This window comes from Sesamum indicum, linkage group LG7 (genome assembly GCF_026168435.1).
Source record: "Sesamum indicum cultivar Baizhima isolate 11 linkage group LG7, ASM2616843v1, whole genome shotgun sequence".
Lineage (NCBI taxonomy): Eukaryota > Viridiplantae > Streptophyta > Magnoliopsida > Lamiales > Pedaliaceae > Sesamum > Sesamum indicum.
The window spans coordinates 14381121-14399903 of NC_142663.1; the positions used below are offsets into that span (position 1 = coordinate 14381121).

The 18783-nt window shown below is 35.3% G+C and overlaps 4 protein-coding genes and 1 non-coding gene across 5 annotated transcripts; 1 reads left to right on the forward strand and 4 right to left on the reverse strand.

Moving 5' to 3' along the window:
• Positions 1-81: 81 nt before the first annotated feature.
• Positions 82-2881, reverse strand: LOC105179207 (putative kinase-like protein TMKL1). The gene is made up of 2 exons (XM_011102804.3): positions 1970-2881; positions 82-1363 (listed from the first exon to the last, which is right to left on the reverse strand). The coding sequence occupies exons 1-2, from the start codon at positions 2457-2459 to the stop codon at positions 774-776; spliced, it is 1080 nt and encodes a 359-aa protein (XP_011101106.1). The 5' UTR covers positions 2460-2881; the 3' UTR covers positions 82-773.
• A 2097-nt stretch (positions 2882-4978) lies between these two features.
• On the reverse strand, positions 4979-7726 carry LOC105179206 (acid phosphatase 1). Its single transcript, XM_011102803.3, has 3 exons — positions 7067-7726; positions 6331-6540; positions 4979-5320 (listed from the first exon to the last, which is right to left on the reverse strand). Exons 1-3 carry the CDS (start codon positions 7480-7482, stop codon positions 5143-5145), a joined length of 804 nt encoding a protein of 267 aa, XP_011101105.1. The 5' UTR covers positions 7483-7726; the 3' UTR covers positions 4979-5142.
• Positions 7727-11658: 3932 nt separating this feature from the next.
• LOC105179205 (G-type lectin S-receptor-like serine/threonine-protein kinase At1g11330) lies at positions 11659-14720 on the reverse strand. The gene is made up of 7 exons (XM_011102802.3): positions 13938-14720; positions 13611-13709; positions 13336-13526; positions 13041-13251; positions 12714-12948; positions 12406-12556; positions 11659-12271 (listed from the first exon to the last, which is right to left on the reverse strand). Exons 1-7 carry the CDS (start codon positions 14476-14478, stop codon positions 11954-11956), a joined length of 1746 nt encoding a protein of 581 aa, XP_011101104.1. The 5' UTR covers positions 14479-14720; the 3' UTR covers positions 11659-11953.
• A 1551-nt stretch (positions 14721-16271) lies between these two features.
• Positions 16272-16345, forward strand: TRNAN-GUU (transfer RNA asparagine (anticodon GUU)). The gene has a single exon. It is a non-coding gene; the product is annotated as a tRNA-Asn (tRNA).
• Positions 16346-16371: 26 nt separating this feature from the next.
• On the reverse strand, positions 16372-17824 carry LOC105179204 (F-box protein At5g07610-like). Its single transcript, XM_011102801.3, has one exon. It carries the CDS (start codon positions 17731-17733, stop codon positions 16492-16494), a length of 1242 nt encoding a protein of 413 aa, XP_011101103.1. The 5' UTR covers positions 17734-17824; the 3' UTR covers positions 16372-16491.
• Positions 17825-18783: the final 959 nt, after the last annotated feature.

Sequence of the window (18783 nt, forward strand, 5' to 3'; positions counted from 1 at the left end):
TAAGTCACACTGCTCCCCATCAGAACCCACCCCCACTGGATTAACTGGCTACAATTATTCATCTCCGAAACAGACAAGAGATTAAGACACTGGAAATTTTCTTGATTTTGGTTGGATATGGGAGAGAAAAAGCTCTACTTTATACATTAGAAAGTGATACTTGTACCTATAGATTCTATACAGTAAGTCCAAGCACTACTTCATATTGCGGAAAGTGATTGTCTTGAGCTGGTCTCACAACTGGGAATAAACCTCTGCAGAAACTCTCATTCACTAACAAAACATCAATGTCCTCAAAGATTTTCCCGATTTTGAATAGAATTCGGGCAACATTGAGAGTTATTCAGCTAGTCTGTTTTTTTTCCGTGCAATCATTCTAAAACCAGCACAATTACTACTTTAAGATCCTGGTAAGAATCCCATTTCCATGTAATTTGGACCTTGTTTCATTCTTCTCTCGTTTGTCAAATAAAACGATCATTTCTAAGCACAACAGAGAGGGTGCTAAGAGAAAGATCACGATATCTTTTTCTACAGATGACTTGATACAAGATTAACCGTTCTTTAAGAACAGTTGCCATTGATACTCAACTTTGATGTCAGTTAGACAAATCTTCCAATCTTGATTTGCTGTAACAAGTGTTCCTTCCCGCAGCCCGCATGCTAAAATCAGTCCAAGTCACTTTCTGATCATGTAAACAGCGGTAGAAACAATGACACTTGGATAAAACTTTTATGAGTGGGCCCACTAATTTTCGTCATAATCACCGTTCTTACTTTCCAATTCCTTGAAGCTTTTCAAGGATTTGATTTATGTGAGGCCGAAGGAGACGTGTGGGAGAACAACAAGCCATTGCGAGCTGGAAAAATCTGAAAACACGATCTTCAGTGACTATTCTCTGATCATTGCTTAAGCCAAGAAGAATATCTGGATGATACAAATCCACCATCGTGTCATCCAGAACAGCATTTCTGAGGGCACTTGGCAAACAAAAATCTTGATCTGGAGTGGAATTCTCATCAATCGCTAACTTTCCAGTCAGTAATTCAAGAAAGATTACCCCCAGGCTGTATATATCACTCTCTTTGCTAGCATCTTTCATTTTCATCAACTCAGGGGCTCTATAGCCCTGAGAGGCAGACGACTCAAGCATTTGCTGCCCTGCGGTTGGATTCAATAGAAGATTTAAGCCAAAATCTGAGATATATGGATTGAGATGGTGATCCAAAAATATATTCTTCGACTTGAGGTTTCCATGTATTATGGGCTTCTCAAAAGCTGTATGAAGATGCCGAACTCCTCTAGCAATACGTATGGAGATCCTATATATGACAGGCCATTTATGGGCCTCAGCTTTACCATCTGAGCAACAAACACACCATTGTCCGAATCAGTTTAGATTGTATTGTTGCACATTTTACGCGTGCCAAATTCACAGTTGGAAGCTAGAGTTTGTTATTCAACAGGAAATGACAAGCAAACAGAATCCCAAACCAAAAATGTGAAAATTCCAACTGAAGAAGGTAAAATTTAAACCCATAACAAGACAAATATCACATTTTTATGTTAAAACAGTGAGAGCTGTCACAGTATATTAGGAGATCCATTATTAACAAAGGTCAATAAAGATATCATAAGACAAATTAGAAAGGGTATCAGATCTCTCGACCAAGCTAAAATCTTGAAAAACTGAATTACGACATAGAGTTTAAGATTGGAATGGCATCAAAATCTTAACCGTAAACGAAGCACAACATTGTCATCTTCACTTGCAGTAAATTTATGCACCAGGACAAAAGTAACACGAAACCATGTAAAGAAAGGTTTTCTTAAAGAAATGGTAAACTCCATTACAAGGACATTCATATCTGGTTCCACATTGAACTCATATTTCCTAACATCAGCAAGAGAGCTTATATAAAACAGAAATTATCTTTTCAACCAAACTGAAGCCAAGAAGAACCTTACCTTTGATGAACTGAGCTAAATTTCCAGGTCCATAAAATGGATGAACCATGAGCTTCTCCCCTCTAGGCCCTGCATAAAATGCATACAAAGGCACCAAATTTGGATGCCTTACAGAGCCGAGCAACTCAAGAATGGGCACCACCTCTTTTATCCTCAAGGTACAAGTAGGCCTCAAGAATCTCAACAATGCAAGTGAATCTGAATTTACTAAACTAGCCCTGTACAGAGTCCCATAGCTAGATTTTCCTATAACTTCACCAGGGGCATCCAGAATTTCCTCTACAGTTAGATCTTCACCCCCATGAAACTTGATTAAATCCTCAGTGTTAACACGCCCATCTCCTTCTTTACACTCAAACGCTGATTCTACATCTCTGGAACCATGTTCAGCTTTTCTTCTTCTACAACAAAAAACTGTGAATAAAAGAATTGTTAGGACTGTTACTGAGGTGAGCCCTATGATTAGCATGAGTTTATGTCTGTGCCTCATTCTTTATCAAAGCAGTGATTCTTGGAGTCTTTTTGTCGGGATAAAGATTGAAGCTTTACGGGTTTTCTTGGAAAAACAAGAAGAGGCCAAGATCTGAAAATGGTGGTGGGATATGAACTCAGAATGTGAAAATGAGAGGAAATGTGATCAAATGAAATTGTTTTACAATAATAGGAGAAGAAGCCATGAACCGAACGCTTTCTTTGAAGTACGTGAAACTCCCATTGCAATTCATAGAAAATCTGCGGATTAATTCTGTTAGAACTGCAAAAGTGATTCTAGAAACTGAGCTGCAGACAAGTTTCCAGTGTGTGTGTGTGAGAGAGAGAGAGCGAGAGATGCAGAGAGAACAGAAAATTTGGCAGGTGAGTGGATGAATATGAAATGGGTTTGGCTGTTAGCCTGTTATTACATTCTTATACTATCATTTATGAATAAAGAAACTCTCAATCAACCTTCAAGAACATCCTCATTCTATCAAAATAATAATAATAATAAAATAAAAATAAAAATGACAAACAACAACATTGTGCAATTCTAACATTGAAATAATTAAAAAAAAAATAAAACTTTGGCATTCTTATTTTCTTTTTATTCTTTAAGATAATTACAGAGAATTAATGACACCATATCATATTATTTTTTAGAAAACAATTTTATGTTTTTTCATTTCTTCTTCCTTTTGCTTATAATTTGGCATATCCAACCAAACATATATTAAATTAATATCTCAAATATCAAGAAAGATACTTTTATCCCTCATCAATTGAATCCCCTTTCCTACCCCACTTTGAAAAAGATGTTGAGATTAGTGTACAAACAACTTATATACTCACCTTTCAATTGGACCATCCATTTTCTTTTGTAACTGGACCACCAAAAATGGTCCAATTTTTATTACCATTTTCTTTTCCCAATTTAAATGATCTTTTATATATCAAATTTAAAGGCTGACAAATTATAGTAATAACTTTAAATTAAATTCACATCCAACCAAATGAAGCACACAATACTATGAACGTAAATTAAGCAATATTTTAATTTTAAAATTTAAAAATAACGCTACGATGAAATCACGCCTACAAAAATGATTCTGTATTCCGCATTTTGATAAATTAGATTCAGCAACGAAATTATTCACATCTTATATAATTTTAACATGATATATTAAATAATACAATTAACTTATAATCTATTTTTTTTAAAAAAAATAGAAAAAAAAATTTATTTGAATATAAAAACTAAATTGTAAATTTTGCAAAAAGCAAGTGCCCCTAGCTCTCTAGTTACTCATGATTTGTCAAATCTTACTTTTGTAGATGGTAGTTAGGGGCCTTGATAACTTACCATCCAAAAAGTTAGGTGCTTTAATTATTGATAATCATAGTAATTGGTTGTTATTTCCCTCAACCAAGTTGCTATTATTTCAATTCAGATTTTCAATTAAAAGTTATATTATACTTTATATATGCACATTACTTTAATAAAATATATTTTCTAAATATATATATATATATATAGGTAATGTGAATTTTATCAAGTGACTCATATGTAAAAAGTATTTATGAAATTTAACCATTAATTTATGATAATGTGTTCGAATTCATTTAATTCGTAGTTCTTTTCTTTAAAATGAGAAAGATAAGCATAAAAGCTAATGAGCGTATAGTTAGATAATGAATTGAGGTCCTATAATTATGAGGCTGTGAATTTGAATTTTATTAATATGTGAATGTTGATCTATTTTAATAGTAATTGTTGATTCATGTAATAATAATATTGATCCCTTCTTAATTTTACCTTAGGACAATCAAATAAAAGGGACCACTTCCGCATATGGTGATGATTTTTATTGGGAGAAAGGTGATTGCCAATTTATGGTCCATAATTCATCCATGCATATGGATAGCTTCGCAATATTTTATTTATTTATTTATTTTTAGATGTGTAATAAATTTGAATAATTTTCTCAATATCATAGTCGATACATAATAGCATATATATATATATATATATAACGACGTATAGAGAAAAAATCAAAATTGGTGAAAAACACCAAAATGTATTTTAATTACAGAGAATTAAATAATTAATATATTATTTAAGTGAATTATAAAAGTAATGAATGGATGCTTGACCCCTTTGTCCAATGATATCATTTCAAACTAAGTAGAATGATTTTGGTAGTTGATGAAAAGCACATGCACCAAAACACATTATATTCCCATCTCCAACAATTTATTATTCTATTTTTTTTCTAAAGTTTCATGAGAAAACATTAAAAATGTTATGATCTAATGTTGAGTTTTTGGAAGCATTTATCAATCTTGAATTATTTTTTGTCATTGCTCTGTATTTTGTACAACATGGCCACAAGCAAAGTTCCCATTCCGAACTCAAAAGAACCCTCATGTTTTTTTCCATTTTTAACACAGACAGCCAACCCTAATTTGTCTTTCAAGCTGTACCAATTATTGCAACCTCATGCATGTCTGATTTTGATAACTAGAAAATCTTAGTTCATATCAAATTAGGCCATCTTAAATTAATAAGACAGGAGTTCATCACCAGTATCTGTGTTAGCAACATACAGTTCGATAAAAGTGATCAATCATACAACAAATGAATTACATGATCAATACAACAACACCTGAAGGTGATGCTTCAATGTGGAGAAACCTGGTTAGGATATGTAATACATGGGATTCGGAAGCTTAAATGAACGTATAGACATAGAAGAGCCTAGTAAATCACTCCACTGATCTCCAGAATTGCCCAGAATTTGATATCCCTGTTCTACGAGCTCGTTCCTTTTCTCTGACTTGTATATCGTTGCTGTCTTTTCATGATCCTCCGAGGACCTGCAAAGACAAAAATTCAATCAACGTACGATTTTTGGACAGACAGAAGGCATCCCATGTAGCAAATACATTTGCGGTTATACTTATTACCAACCAAGTAAACGAGCAAAAGTTTTCGTAATGGATACAAATATTTATTTGTCCGGATATAGCCAACTTTTATGGACACTATTGCTTTGTTGAAGACATATATCATGCAACATGAAACAACATTCATTTGGGACACCAAGAACCACGAAAGTTGACAACATGAGATGTCATCCACCTGATGGTTGCAATCATCTGAATTGACAATGCACATGCGATGTTACATATAAGTATTTTATAACCTAAAGTTTATAAATTCAGCACAATGACTGTTATTAGCTAAGAAGTAGAGGATGTCTCAATAACCTCTGCCTACTCATACTTGCAGCAGAATTTGATGCGAACATAAGTTGCATATATCGAACGGCATTTTTGCACATTCAAAAACCATGATCCTTACTATGACAAGACACAGTCTGAGTACAACTCAGAGTCATAGTGAAAGCTTCTGATGTTGAAAACTATTTTTGACATTACTGTAATAACTGCACGTCAAGAAGATATTATACACAAATCATCGCTATAGCATTTGTCTACCAAATGAGTGAGCAAAAGGACATGTAATTTAGATAAAAATATGGGGGAGAAGCAAAGAAAGCACACATATATTGCTGTCTCTATCAAAGACAAATCAACCAGTGCTATTGCAGGTTTAGCAGAGTTTAAGGTTGTTCGCTCATTTACCACCGCCATTTCACTAGTTCTTTAATTTGACCTTGATATCAACATCTGCAATGCTAGGGAAATTTTCTAGTTCATAAAAAGACCTGTCTAAAATCACACTGGCACATTCACACTTTATTACAAGATCTAAGCATTCGCTTCACACTTGCAACCTTTAACTAAATAAGACAGAGTTAAACATGTTGATCAATAAAAGTGAAGGACAAAGCCATCCCACCATACATATGTTGCAAAATTACCTGAGTAAGAGCTTGTCCCATTCCCGAAATCCAGCTTGGAACAAATTCTCGACGGTAATACTTCGGTGCCTTTCACTTCGACCAGTCAACAAGATAACCTTGAATCCCAAGCTCAAGACCTCTTCATAAAGTTCCAAACTGGACTCTATAGCAGGTGCTATTCCCATCTCGACCCATTGACCAAATTTTGTGCTATCAAAAACTTCCAAGCTACAAATGACCAAGAAAAGCAACAGTTTAGACTCCCCAAATCATTGCAACAATTATTCATATCACAAAGAACAATAAACTGAAGAAAGGCCAAAGAATGGCAGTAAGATTTTAGGATTGAATGCATTTTTTGTGGCATAACTTAGGACATTTAGCATTTTCGTCGTTTAACTTTTTAGGGTAGCATTTTGGTACTGCAACTTTTCAATTTTTGCAATTTCAATTCTTTCGTTAGCGGAAGTTCACCCACCGACGAGAAGGGTGAACTCCGACGAAAAAAGAAATGAAATCGCAAAAGTTAAATAGATGTTGGTCCAAAATGCTACCTTAGATTGTAAAAAGGATAAAAATGCTGTAGAAATGGATCAATATGAATAAAAACACTGATTTTAAAATATCACGTTGAGAATGGTAAACTCAGAAAAAGAACGAAAATATCAGATGACTTTATTTACGGGATCAAAAAAAAAATTAAGCCAAGATTTTAAGTCTAAATTTAAAAAAAAAAATAGGAAGAATTTAATACCCAAAACCATGGTCCGCATAATAGGGAAGATTGGAGAGCAGAGTCTCATCCACATCAAATATCCAAGCACTTTTTCCATCCCCACTCAAATATACACTTCTTGCAAATGCTTTTGCCTCATTTGAAACCCTTTGAAGATCAAGTTCATATCCCTTTCCAATCATATACTCCTTCACATAATCAGCACACTCTTCTGGAATTTTCTCCCATGGGCTTAAATTATTGGCCTCCACAGCAACCCTCCAACTCGTACACTGTAACTGGACTTCTTCTTCTTCGACAGGCCATTCTTTCAACTGGGCTTCATTAATTTCAACGATCAAAGGCTTGGGGAAGGGGTCAGACTCCAAAGCTTCTTCGCAAAGGGCAAGCGTGAAAACAGACAAGAAAATAAGAATTTTCTTCAAGAAAAACATTATGGGCCAATGAGAGGTTTCCTTTCAACTCAAAGAGTGCTCTTTTGTCCGGTCAATGAAGAAGATGAAGGAGATGAAACCAATAAATAAGTCAAGAAATGCTTTTTCTAGATGTGAATGGCAAACCCCTCTTGAATAGTTTGTTTTCTTCCCCACCTTTTTTAATATCAATGGCTTCGATTTCCGAGTTTTGGGAGGTTTTGTAATGGGGTCAAATTGGGAGGATAAAACACACACAAAAACGTGTGTGTGTGTGTGAATGCACCTATTAAATATTTGGACTGTAGTTGTCTCTTGGTGAGGTAGGAATGTAAGAAGGAAATGCGTGGCTCAGCCAATAGAATCGCTTCTAAGGGGCCCAGATGTTAAGTTCGTTATGTCAGTCCTTTCCTTATCATTCCGATTTTTCTCTTTCCTACTCCAAACTATTTTCTTGCCATTCAAACTATTACAAGTGAACGCTTATTTTCTTGCCTTTCAAATTTTATTGAATTTTATATTTCGATTTACACAGACCACATTGTGTGCATAAAAATTTTATAATTCTTTTTATTTAGAAAATGATATACACAACATTTCTTAAATAGAATCGAATATTCATGATAAAATCTATTTTTTGTAAATAATTTTTTTTAATCAAACTATCCTTCTACATTTTCGCATGATAATCAATGTGATGAGATGTATCATTACACTTATAATTATGTTTTGGTAATAAAAAAATTATTCGACTGTAATAAATGAGTAATAAAAATATGTACTTTGTTTGACAAATATTGTATTGATAATAGAGTAAAGTTCTTGTCTAGACCAGATTTGAACGGATCAAATCAAATCATGTGACTAAGTATTATTACAGTTGTTGTACTCTCCTTAAATTGTACATCAAGTAAATAATTCCCTCGTGGATTAAAATTGGCTGAACGAAGTTTGATCTGGTCGAGATTTTTTGTTAAAGGATAAAATCAAGATTTTACCACGACATAATTGCACATTAGGTGAAATGCAATTTATACTTACAATTTTCCAACCACTCTTACGTTCTTACGTTGTTGATATGTGATTCGGGTCGAATTATTCGAGCTCCTGAGACGATCTCACTGCGGGTCGACTAATTCTTTCGAAACAGATTTTGGATCCCCTGAGAATAAAACACGAACCGTGAAGCTCATCGGGCACGTTCCCGACAATGACCCTCCGACGCTCAAGTTAGGTTGATCGAGTGAAATGTATGCGATCTCAAAGTTCGATCTCAATTAATGCATAACAGTTACCTCATTTATGGCGTATCGGGGTCTATTTATAGTGCACAGTTGTATGGCAAATAATGGGCCACGTGGCCTTATCTTGCTGATTCACATTCTGATCGAACGGTCGTCATTGTCCGAGTCTTCCGTTAGTCTATGTGACTCGGGTCGGGTCCTCTACGACCCGCCCGCTATGAAACACACGGATCCTGATTGCGGAAATGACCATAATGCCCTTAATGAAGGGCGTTTCAGTCTTTTTGTAGGGATGATATATGTATACCCATCAATATGATATCGGTTGCTCCCGAATATTCTAAGCATGCCGAAGTCTGAGATCTTTGGATCCAGTCATTATCCAGCAATATGTTGCTGGGCTTGAGGTCCCTATGGATTATCTTCAATCCAGAATCCCTGTGAAGGTAAAGAAGGCCTCGACAAATGCCTATGATAATGTTAAAACGCTTTCCCCGGTCCAGGATGTCTTGTGATTGATCTACACAGGTTAATGTCCAAAGAAACGTAACTGATCAGTTCTTGAATTCTCGATCAAATCCTTAAACAGAAGAAAACTTGAACTGACCAAAGAGAAAGAAGTCAAAGATTTCATTAGGCATGTATTCATATACCATTAAGACTCAAGTCAAAAAGACCCACATCTCAAAAACTCTCTATTTTCTTCGTTAATTGCTCATCCTTTTGCTCTCTTTTTCTTATTTGTTTTTCTTGGATCAAAGGGGAATTTATACCAAATGTAAGAGAATGAGGGAGATTTGAGCGGTGGTGATCATTTCCAAAGCTATTGGTAATGAAGAAAAAATACAGAGAAAGAGGGAGAGGAGCTTTGGAAATGAAGAAAAAATACAGAGAAAGAGGGAGAGGCGCTGTGGTCATGAAGAAGAGAGAGAGAAGACTTTTACTGACTTGATAAAATAAAGAAGGAATCAATTTTGGGGGCTTCTAAATGGGACCGGGTCGGGTCATGATTGTGGGCTGGATTGGGGCTTGGGCCATCAGGTGGTGGGTTGGGCTTCATGGGCCTACCAACGATGAGCATATCCTGGAACTTTGGTCATCTCTATCTTCAAAAATCCATCTTTTCTGCTCCCATTGCTCATGCTTTCTTGACAGTTCAACGGAACTCTCCGCACACGCCCGTTAGTCCAGTTTCCAGAACTCCATTCCAGCTTGTTCATCGGTTCAAATCCTCGTAGACAAACACAGATTGGAGAATCCTCCGAGTTGCAGCTACCACAGGCTCCACACACGCCATAGCTGTCGCAAGCGTTTCTTGTCGTGTTCTTGTTGCCTTGCGCTGTCGAAAATCTTGCAAAGAGTGTAATAACAGTGAAGAGAAGCAGAAATTCAGGGTCGTTGCTTGGATAATGATCATGAGGGAGAATATGATCTGTTTGTATATGGTTGCTGTTGGGAACCAAGAATATTACTGAGCTCTTGTGGCCACGGAGGGATGAATCTGAATGCTGTTTGCAGCACTATGATGAGTGGGGGTAGGAAGTAATAAGCCAAGAGAAGTAAGTAAGAGAAATCTGATGTTGAGAGCCGCATGATCATAGCCTATGCAATGGAGCATTAAGCCCAGCATTATAGACATTCTATAACTTTTGTAAAATTATAGCTACATCCCTTAAGGTGTGTTAAATGTAATGATCTCTTAAAAGGTATTTGTGTAAGTTTTGTTTTTAAATAACGAGTGTAGTTTCAACTTTCAATTACAAGTATAACCTTATGGGATGTAGTTGTAATTTTATAAAAGATACAAGTGTTTGTATATTTTGACATAACCTTAAAAATATTAATGTAATTTACCCTAAAAATAAGATGCAATGAGGGTATAAGTTCATCAAGAGAAACTAAGGAGTTTTTAAATGGTAAGAAACAAAATTATCATTACCAATATTTTAAAAGTCCATAGTTTCATTTATTTAAACACTTCAAGAGGTTATATTTCAAATAAAATAAAACCTTTCATAAATTTTAAAAAAATATTTTATAAGATATATAAATTTATAAAGTGTTTTAAATAAGTTTAAATTAAACATGATATTATAAAACTAATAAATAGTTTAAACCATGGATAGATATATAAATAAAAGTAATAAATATATTTAAATTTTATTTTTTAAAAACTAAAGCATCCGTACATGTAAGCTGGTAAACAATTAGTTCTTTATCAATAACAACATTGTTTTATTTTTAGAAGGTACGCTAATTTTATTTTATTTTTTTACCAAAAACAAAGAAAAAAAATGTCAGTATTCTTAAATAAAACTCCATTAGAAAAGAATTTGAGAATTAGTTGTTAAATTTATTTGAAAAGTTTATTAATTTCACCCCATCATCATCATACACTTAAAAAAGTTAATTATTGGATTAATTAAATAGTATATATAATTTTGAGATGGAGAGAATAATTGTCTATAAATAATGAACTTGGACTATGAAAATTAAAAGTCTTTGAAGGAATGAAGCCACTTCAAGAGGTGAAAGAATCATGATACCAACCACTAACTCTAACACAAGTAAATAAGGAATAATTATATCAATATTTTTTTATCTATGATCTATTTATTTAGAGTAATTCTTATTTTTTGTTAAAGAAAATTACATATATATCCCTTGAAAACATTAATATCATTATACAAACTATTTCTATTTTTTCGCTGTTAGGGGTGGTTCTGTAATTACACAAAAAGACATAAATAATTTGTGTAAATAAATCATATATCAAGAGGTGTGATAAGAAATTAATTGAAAAGAAAATAATAAAGCCTCTTCCTCTAAACGAGAATTGATTCAGCAGGTTATCTTTTTTAAATGCTAATTACATATATGATTACATCAATAATTTGATAAATTAAGATCAATTCTAATGTGTTTTAGACAATCTAGACTTAAAAAAAAATCATTTCATACTGTGCCAAACATGAATATAGTAGTAATACAATTTCAACAAATGTCGAACTTACAGAGTTGTAAGACTTAGCGGATATACGTACAGATCTATATGAAAATTTCTTTAATTCAAATTGACTTTGATCGGGCCTAAACATATCTAATGGTACAATCTACACTTGTTAATACGAATGGTCGATGTAGTATACAAAGGTGATAAATCACATAACAATTGTGACAAAAATTGTAATCTGATTAGTTGGGACTAATCAAACTTGATTTGAACAAAAAGTAATCTTTATGGGGTGTCAGCGGCCATTGACCACGGAGAGAGTAACGTTGTTCAAGGAGCAACTGCTCTTCTGGCTCTGCTGGGAAGAACTATGACTCGTATCTGTCCGGCTCGAGGTGAAGGCAAATGCAGACTGCTTAGGCCTCGGAAGCTCAACGATGTCGCTGCTAAGCATTCCGACCACAGCCGAAATGGATGGCCTGTCTTTAGGAAGTTCTTGCACACATAGTAACCCTATGTGTATGCATCTCACCACCTCGGCCCGGTGGCTCCGACTCCATATTCTTACATCTATTGTTGCTTCAATGTTGTCTTCATTCCACAGTTTCCAGACCTGAAAATTTTCATGTCACAGAAATTGCCTGTTTGTTTATGTTTTATGTTCAACTTTCAGTGGAAATTTTACACAACACTTTATAACAGCTTATAAAATGTTCTTAAATAGCTCATAAATTCACCCAAACTTACATGTCCCAAAAGGTTGGCGGAACTCGTGTGATTGTAGAAGCTCGTGTTCCTTCGCCCACTCACAATTTCTAGCAGCAAAACTCCAAAGCTAAAAACATCCGACTTTTCAGAAAAACTCCCTTCAATTGCATACTCGGGAGCCATGTATCCGCTGCAAGAAAATTGCATCACTTAGACTTCTCTAAGACCAACCAAATCATATGAAAAGTGTTATTACACTTGACAAACTCTTTTTAAACTGTACACCAATTAATTAATTCGGTTACCATGTCACCGAACTGGAATTGGTGGAACGAAGTTATACTTACTATGTTCCTACCACTCTTACGGTGCTGATATGATCTCGGTTGCCCCCGAATATTCTTGCCATGCCGAAGTCTGAGATCTTGGGGTTCCAGTCATTGTCCAGCAATATGTTGCTGGGCTTGAGGTCCCTGTGGATTATCTTCAATCTAGAATCCCTGTGAAGGTAAAGAAGGCCTCGACAAATGCCTACGATAATGTTAAAACGCTTTCCCCAATCCAGGATGTCTTGTGATTGATCTACACAAGTTAATGTCCAAAGAAACATAAGTGATCAGTTCTTGAATTCTCTATCAAATCCTTATGAAGAAACAGGGTTGAACTGAACTGACCAAAGAGGAAAAAGTCCAAGCTTTTATTAGGCATGTATTCATATATCAGCATCTTCTCATTATTCTCCACACAGCATCCTAGTAATCTGACAAGATTCCTGTGTTGGAGTTTAGAGATCAGCACGACTTCATTCATGAATTCGTCCATCCCCTGTCCTGACGCCTTTGAAAGCCTCTTGACGGCGATTTTCTTTCCGTGCGCCAGTTCTCCCTAGAGTTGCAGCAACATTTGTCACCTTAATCTTGAGTGAATGTGAATGTGAAACGTGACTTAAAAAATAGCATGAAAAATTACCTTGTAAACGTGGCCGAAACCACCCTTCCCAAGCTTGTTAGCATCGGAGAATTCATCTGTTGCATGTGCAAGTGTCTGAAATTTGAACAATGGTAGCTCTTCAAGATTAACTTTGCTTAGCGCGTCTTGAAGAGAGGGATCGACTGAATCTAATGTGCCCGGTTCTTCAATTAGAATGGTTCTCTTTTTGCCTGATTGACAGGGAAATATGTATATTTAGTGGAAAGCTGCATATGTTGCCTGATTCATTCATGGAAAAAATGTCCGAATATTACCTCTTCCCCATTTCCAAGAAAAACACATAACGCACATAAGAAGCACGAACCCGATTATAGCCAAAACTATAATGATTTCCTTGAAGTCTTTCTTGTGATCTGCATCAACAGAACAACAACGAAACAAAATGATTGAGACGAGTACTACTATGAAATCGAAAGGGCATTTGAACAACACAAAACCAGGTAAAAAAGAACTGAAAGAACAAGAATATCAAAAGGGATCCAAGAAAACACAACTTAAGAATGTTCTTAACTGCAAATACAAACAAATAGCCACCTCTTGAGACGTTTCAACTAACATGAACCGTCTCAAACTAAACTTACCTAGTTCAGAATTCGCCACACGAAGATAGAGATCAGAACCAGAACCCGAGCCACTCTGAAACTTGCGAATGTCCATCAACGTATTATTCCAAAACATACAACCGAGATCAGAGTTATGCCCATAGGCCACGCAAGAGCAGTCCTTGAGGCAAAGCCGTGGACACTCGCTTTTGGATCCAAACCAACGCTGAGCATACACCGGAACTTTAACCATATCTATCTTCACAAATCCATCTTTTCTGCGCCCATCACTTGTACTTTCTTGACAGTTCAATGCAACGCTTCTCACACATCCTCGACTCCAGTTTCCAGAATCCCATTCTTGCTTGTTCGACGGTTCAAATCCCCGCAAACAAGCACAGATAGGAGAGACCTCCGAGTTGCAGCTCCCGAAGGCTCCACACTCACCGTAACTTTCGCAAGCGTTTCTCGTGGCATTGTTGTTGCCTTGAGCTGAGGAAAATCTGGGACAGAAGGAAAAGAGTAGAGTGGTGAAAGTGAAGAAAAGCAGATAGTTGAGAGTGTTGGCCTGGATCATCATCGTGCGAATCTGGAGAAGCTGATGGGAGTGGGAATTATTGAATTCTTGTAGCTAAGGTGAGGGATGAACATGTATGACGACTTGCAGCATCATTCAGAGGAAAAAAGGATAGGATGCAAGAAAAACGTAAAGTAAACATCATGGACAAAAATCTGATATTGGAAGCCGTGTGATGGCCTAAGTAATACTAATGGAGTATGAAGCACAGCCAGCCAGCCAGCCATCAGAGTGGACTTGCCTAACTTTTGGCCCAGAATTCCTTCGGGGAGCATTATAAAGGTAAAATAAATAGGGTAAATTAATTTAAGTGAAAATACACAAATATCCTTTGAATACCATAAAATGTAGAGGATTATTTGAAATATTACATCCACATGAGTCCTTATAATTATAATACATTTAAAAAGAATCAATATAATTCCACATAATTTTCAATGAATATCATTACCATATGCTCAAATTTCAAAGTAGAAAAAACTATAGGGACGTGGTCAAGGATAGATACAGAAGATGTCTTGTCCTAATATAGAAAAGAATAATAATATATCCCCAAAACTGGGACACATTTCGCCATCACTTGACTCCCAATTAAGTAGCATTGTAAGTCAATATTTGGGACCACATTTTTATTCTACGATAATTACATCTATACTTTTGACTTATTAAAAATTAAACCATACACTTATTAAATATATCAATATCATTTATAAAAATACTTTCTTTTTTTTCAAGAACTATACCATACACCTATGGAAAAACCTCAGCAACATTACAGCAAACTTTTCTGCTTTTTGACTGTCAAATATAATTTTCGTTATTACGTAAGAAAAAATATTAATAATTTGTATAAATAAACTAAAAATTAGAAGTTTATAGTATTTATTAAGAAAGAGTGGTAATTATACACACACATGAAGCGTGTGGTGTAATAGTGAGGGAAATTGAGGCGTATTTATTTACAAGTAGGAAGATGGAAGTGTGGAACACCTTTTCCAAGTATTGGTGAAAGGGTCATGATAATAAGGAGCACTAACAACCTCAACTATATGTATAGAGAAGACTATGCACAATAATTGTTCAGTGGAATATGAACAGTTCTGACTACGTATAAGCCTTACATAACACAATTTTCAAGACTGACTTAATTTCTATATAATTTTTCATAATCGATGAGTTTTAAAACCCTGTGAATGGTGCTCGGTTGAAAGCTGATGAGAGGGTTGGGGTAACGGATGAGGTGTAGTAATGGTGAGTAGTGCTGAAGCGGATTGAGAATTGTGATCGGACCTACTAAATGAGTTTAGATATACTTATAATATTAAGGTGCGAATCATTTTGGAGGGATGTATTATCCAAAAGTTAATTTGAAAAATATTTAAATAATTCATTGCAACAAATTAAATTTTTTAATAATTGAAGATACAAATAATATATATGCCTCAAGATAAAAAGGAGCATTGAGGAGGTGTAAACTTGTGGCATATGGATCTACACCACCACTGTTGTGATTGCAGGACACCCCATTGTGCCTGCAATACTTTGATAATTACTTTTGATATAAATAGCATTAACCCTGCATATAGGGGATTAGCTTCTTCTTTCTTTCTTTTTTGTAAGGATAAATTATAGCAAATTCTTCTGAGATTGGTCATAATTGTAATTATATTTTCATTATTTAAAGAATTATAAATATTCTTTTGGAATGAACAGTCATCTTACAAACAATGAATAGGAGGAATTTGTAATCATGATGAATCTCATAGTAATACAACATTTAGGCAAAAATGATCAAATCTGGAATAGCTCAGTTGGTTAGAGCGTGTGGCTGTTAACCACAAGGTCGGAGGTTCAAGCCCTCCTTCTAGCGCGATTGAATCTTCCTAGAACATAAAATTTTCACTCAAGCTTAAATCTTGGTATATCGACAGCCCAAATTCTTGTACAATTTTAAACCCACAATCAAACAATTGAACAAAAAAAACGGAAGATTTTTACAAAAATCAAGAACTAAAACTAAACACAACAGAGGGACTCAATGTACTGAAATCCATTAACACGCGGAAATGTCAAAGAGTCATCATCAACCTCCTCAGCTCCCTCAAACTCATGCACAATTTCAAAAGTCTTACAGACAATATTGTACCTTATTGCTTTTCCTGGAATCTGCAAAACCAAGAATGAATCCTCTTCTTGCTCACCCCGAACCAGAACAAACACTGAGAAAGCATAGTAGTGCCAGTCTGTCGGCTCAAAGTTATCTCTGATCATCCCTGGATTTGCAGCGACAACAGGTGAGAGATCAACCTGGTACTTCACAAACCACGCAGAATAATCCCTTTTCATCTCGTACACATTGAACTGAATCTGCGGCGCGTAGATCTCAATATAATGCAAGTGGTCACAAGACTCCCCAAAGTAATAATTGCTTCTCCAGTCCCAACCATCCGGGATTGGAGGCATAGGCATTTTCTCGAGCACCTCGCTGTCAGTATTGAAATAGAAAGAATCTCCAGCCCCGTTGCTGATCCAATGGACTGCGCCATTCCAATAGACCCCGTTTTCAAAATCGACATCGGCTGTGAAGGGCTCCCCACATTTTCTCCAAGGACCTTTCTCCGACGAGTAAACCTCAAACTGATAATGGTACTCTTCAGAATCCACGTCGAATCCCCGGACGCAAACAACCTTGTAATGAGGAGACTTGGCAGGATCAAAAGCCAAGCTCATCCCGCGTACGCCCGTTGAACCCCAACTTGCTCCATCTAGTTTTGGGAGTGCGGAAAACCTCTTGGTGGTGGGGTTGTAAACATAGTACCTTTTGCTATAATACCGGCCCCAGGAACTACTACAACAGAGCAACAGCCCGTTGCAAGACTGCAAGATTCTGAAGCCTGAACACTCTTCCGTGATATTAAGCTGTCTGAAGGGTGCAGTCGGTGGAACACCGAGAGAGAAGGGAACATATTCAAACCGGGAATTCAGCTCTAGCACAAGACATTCAGTCTGGCCGAATCGATTCTGCCCACCGTCAGAACAAGGCAAGAACAGGCCAACGGCGGGATTGGGATAGGGATTGCGCAGGAGAGAGAAGCGAGGGGTGGTGATGAGAGAATGCCAGTGCTTGCAGACTAGTTTGAAGCGAATGAGCGATCGTATGGGCAGGCGAAGTAGAATCTCTGTTAAGAGATCATCAATGGAAGCAACAATTTGAGCTGATGATCGGGCTCTCTTAGGAACTTTGATTTTGATTTTCATGTTGGTACTTGAGATGTTTTTGTTTTAAAATTGCCTTTGTGGGGGTATTTAAGCAAAGCTATATTTGCATGCTAGATTGCTTTGGAAGCTATAAGCTGTTTTATATGTTTTGTTGTGTGTTAAGGTGTAAATTCTTCTTTAAGGTAGATTGCTTTGGAAGCTATAGATTTTGACTTTTTATTTTTAATGAATGCTATAGAGAATAAGTTGTTATTAACTAATCGAATCCAACGCCATTGCAATATTAAAATGATTCGATCAAGAAACATCACCAACTCACCCTAAGTGTAATTTTACATGTATTTTCTGGGGAAAAAAATGTACCACGTATAAAATTTTAAGTAAATTGCAATGATTTTTTTAAAATTTATCCACCACTTATTATTTTGGAATATTTGATGAAACTATCATCTTTGAATTATTTACCTGAATATTTGATGAAACTATCATCTTTGAATTACTTACCTGAAATTACCGTACTTTTTTTAAAATTAAAAAAAATTATACGAGCTAGATAGAAAATTTTAAATAATTATCATCTTAGTCCATAAAAAAGACCCTCTAAAAATTGTCCATAAAATCATTTTGATCAATTTAGCACAAAAAATGAATAAAATCCTAACATAATTTAACAAATTGAACTAGTTATTAAACAACTATTAAAATCAAATGAATATTCATAATTTTTCAAATAATAAAAAAACTTTTATAATTATGTTAAATCTCGTTAGAACTTATTGTGATATACCCCAAATTTTTTGAACTTGAGGGGTATAAACATAATTTCTGAAATTTGAAAAAACAAATATTAGGAAAACTAACCCTACAGAAGCAACACTTCAAATCTATAAACATAATAACAAATACTTTCCTTGACAATATAAACATTACAAGTACATAAAGGAGTAGAATGGTCATTTAATAGACTTCTGATTTAATTATTTCTTAATTTTCAAATTAACAATAAAATAAAATTTTCATCGCCTCTTTACGAATGAGACGGGCGTAATTCGGCAGTTACAGTGTAATTAACCCTATTCAACTTACTCA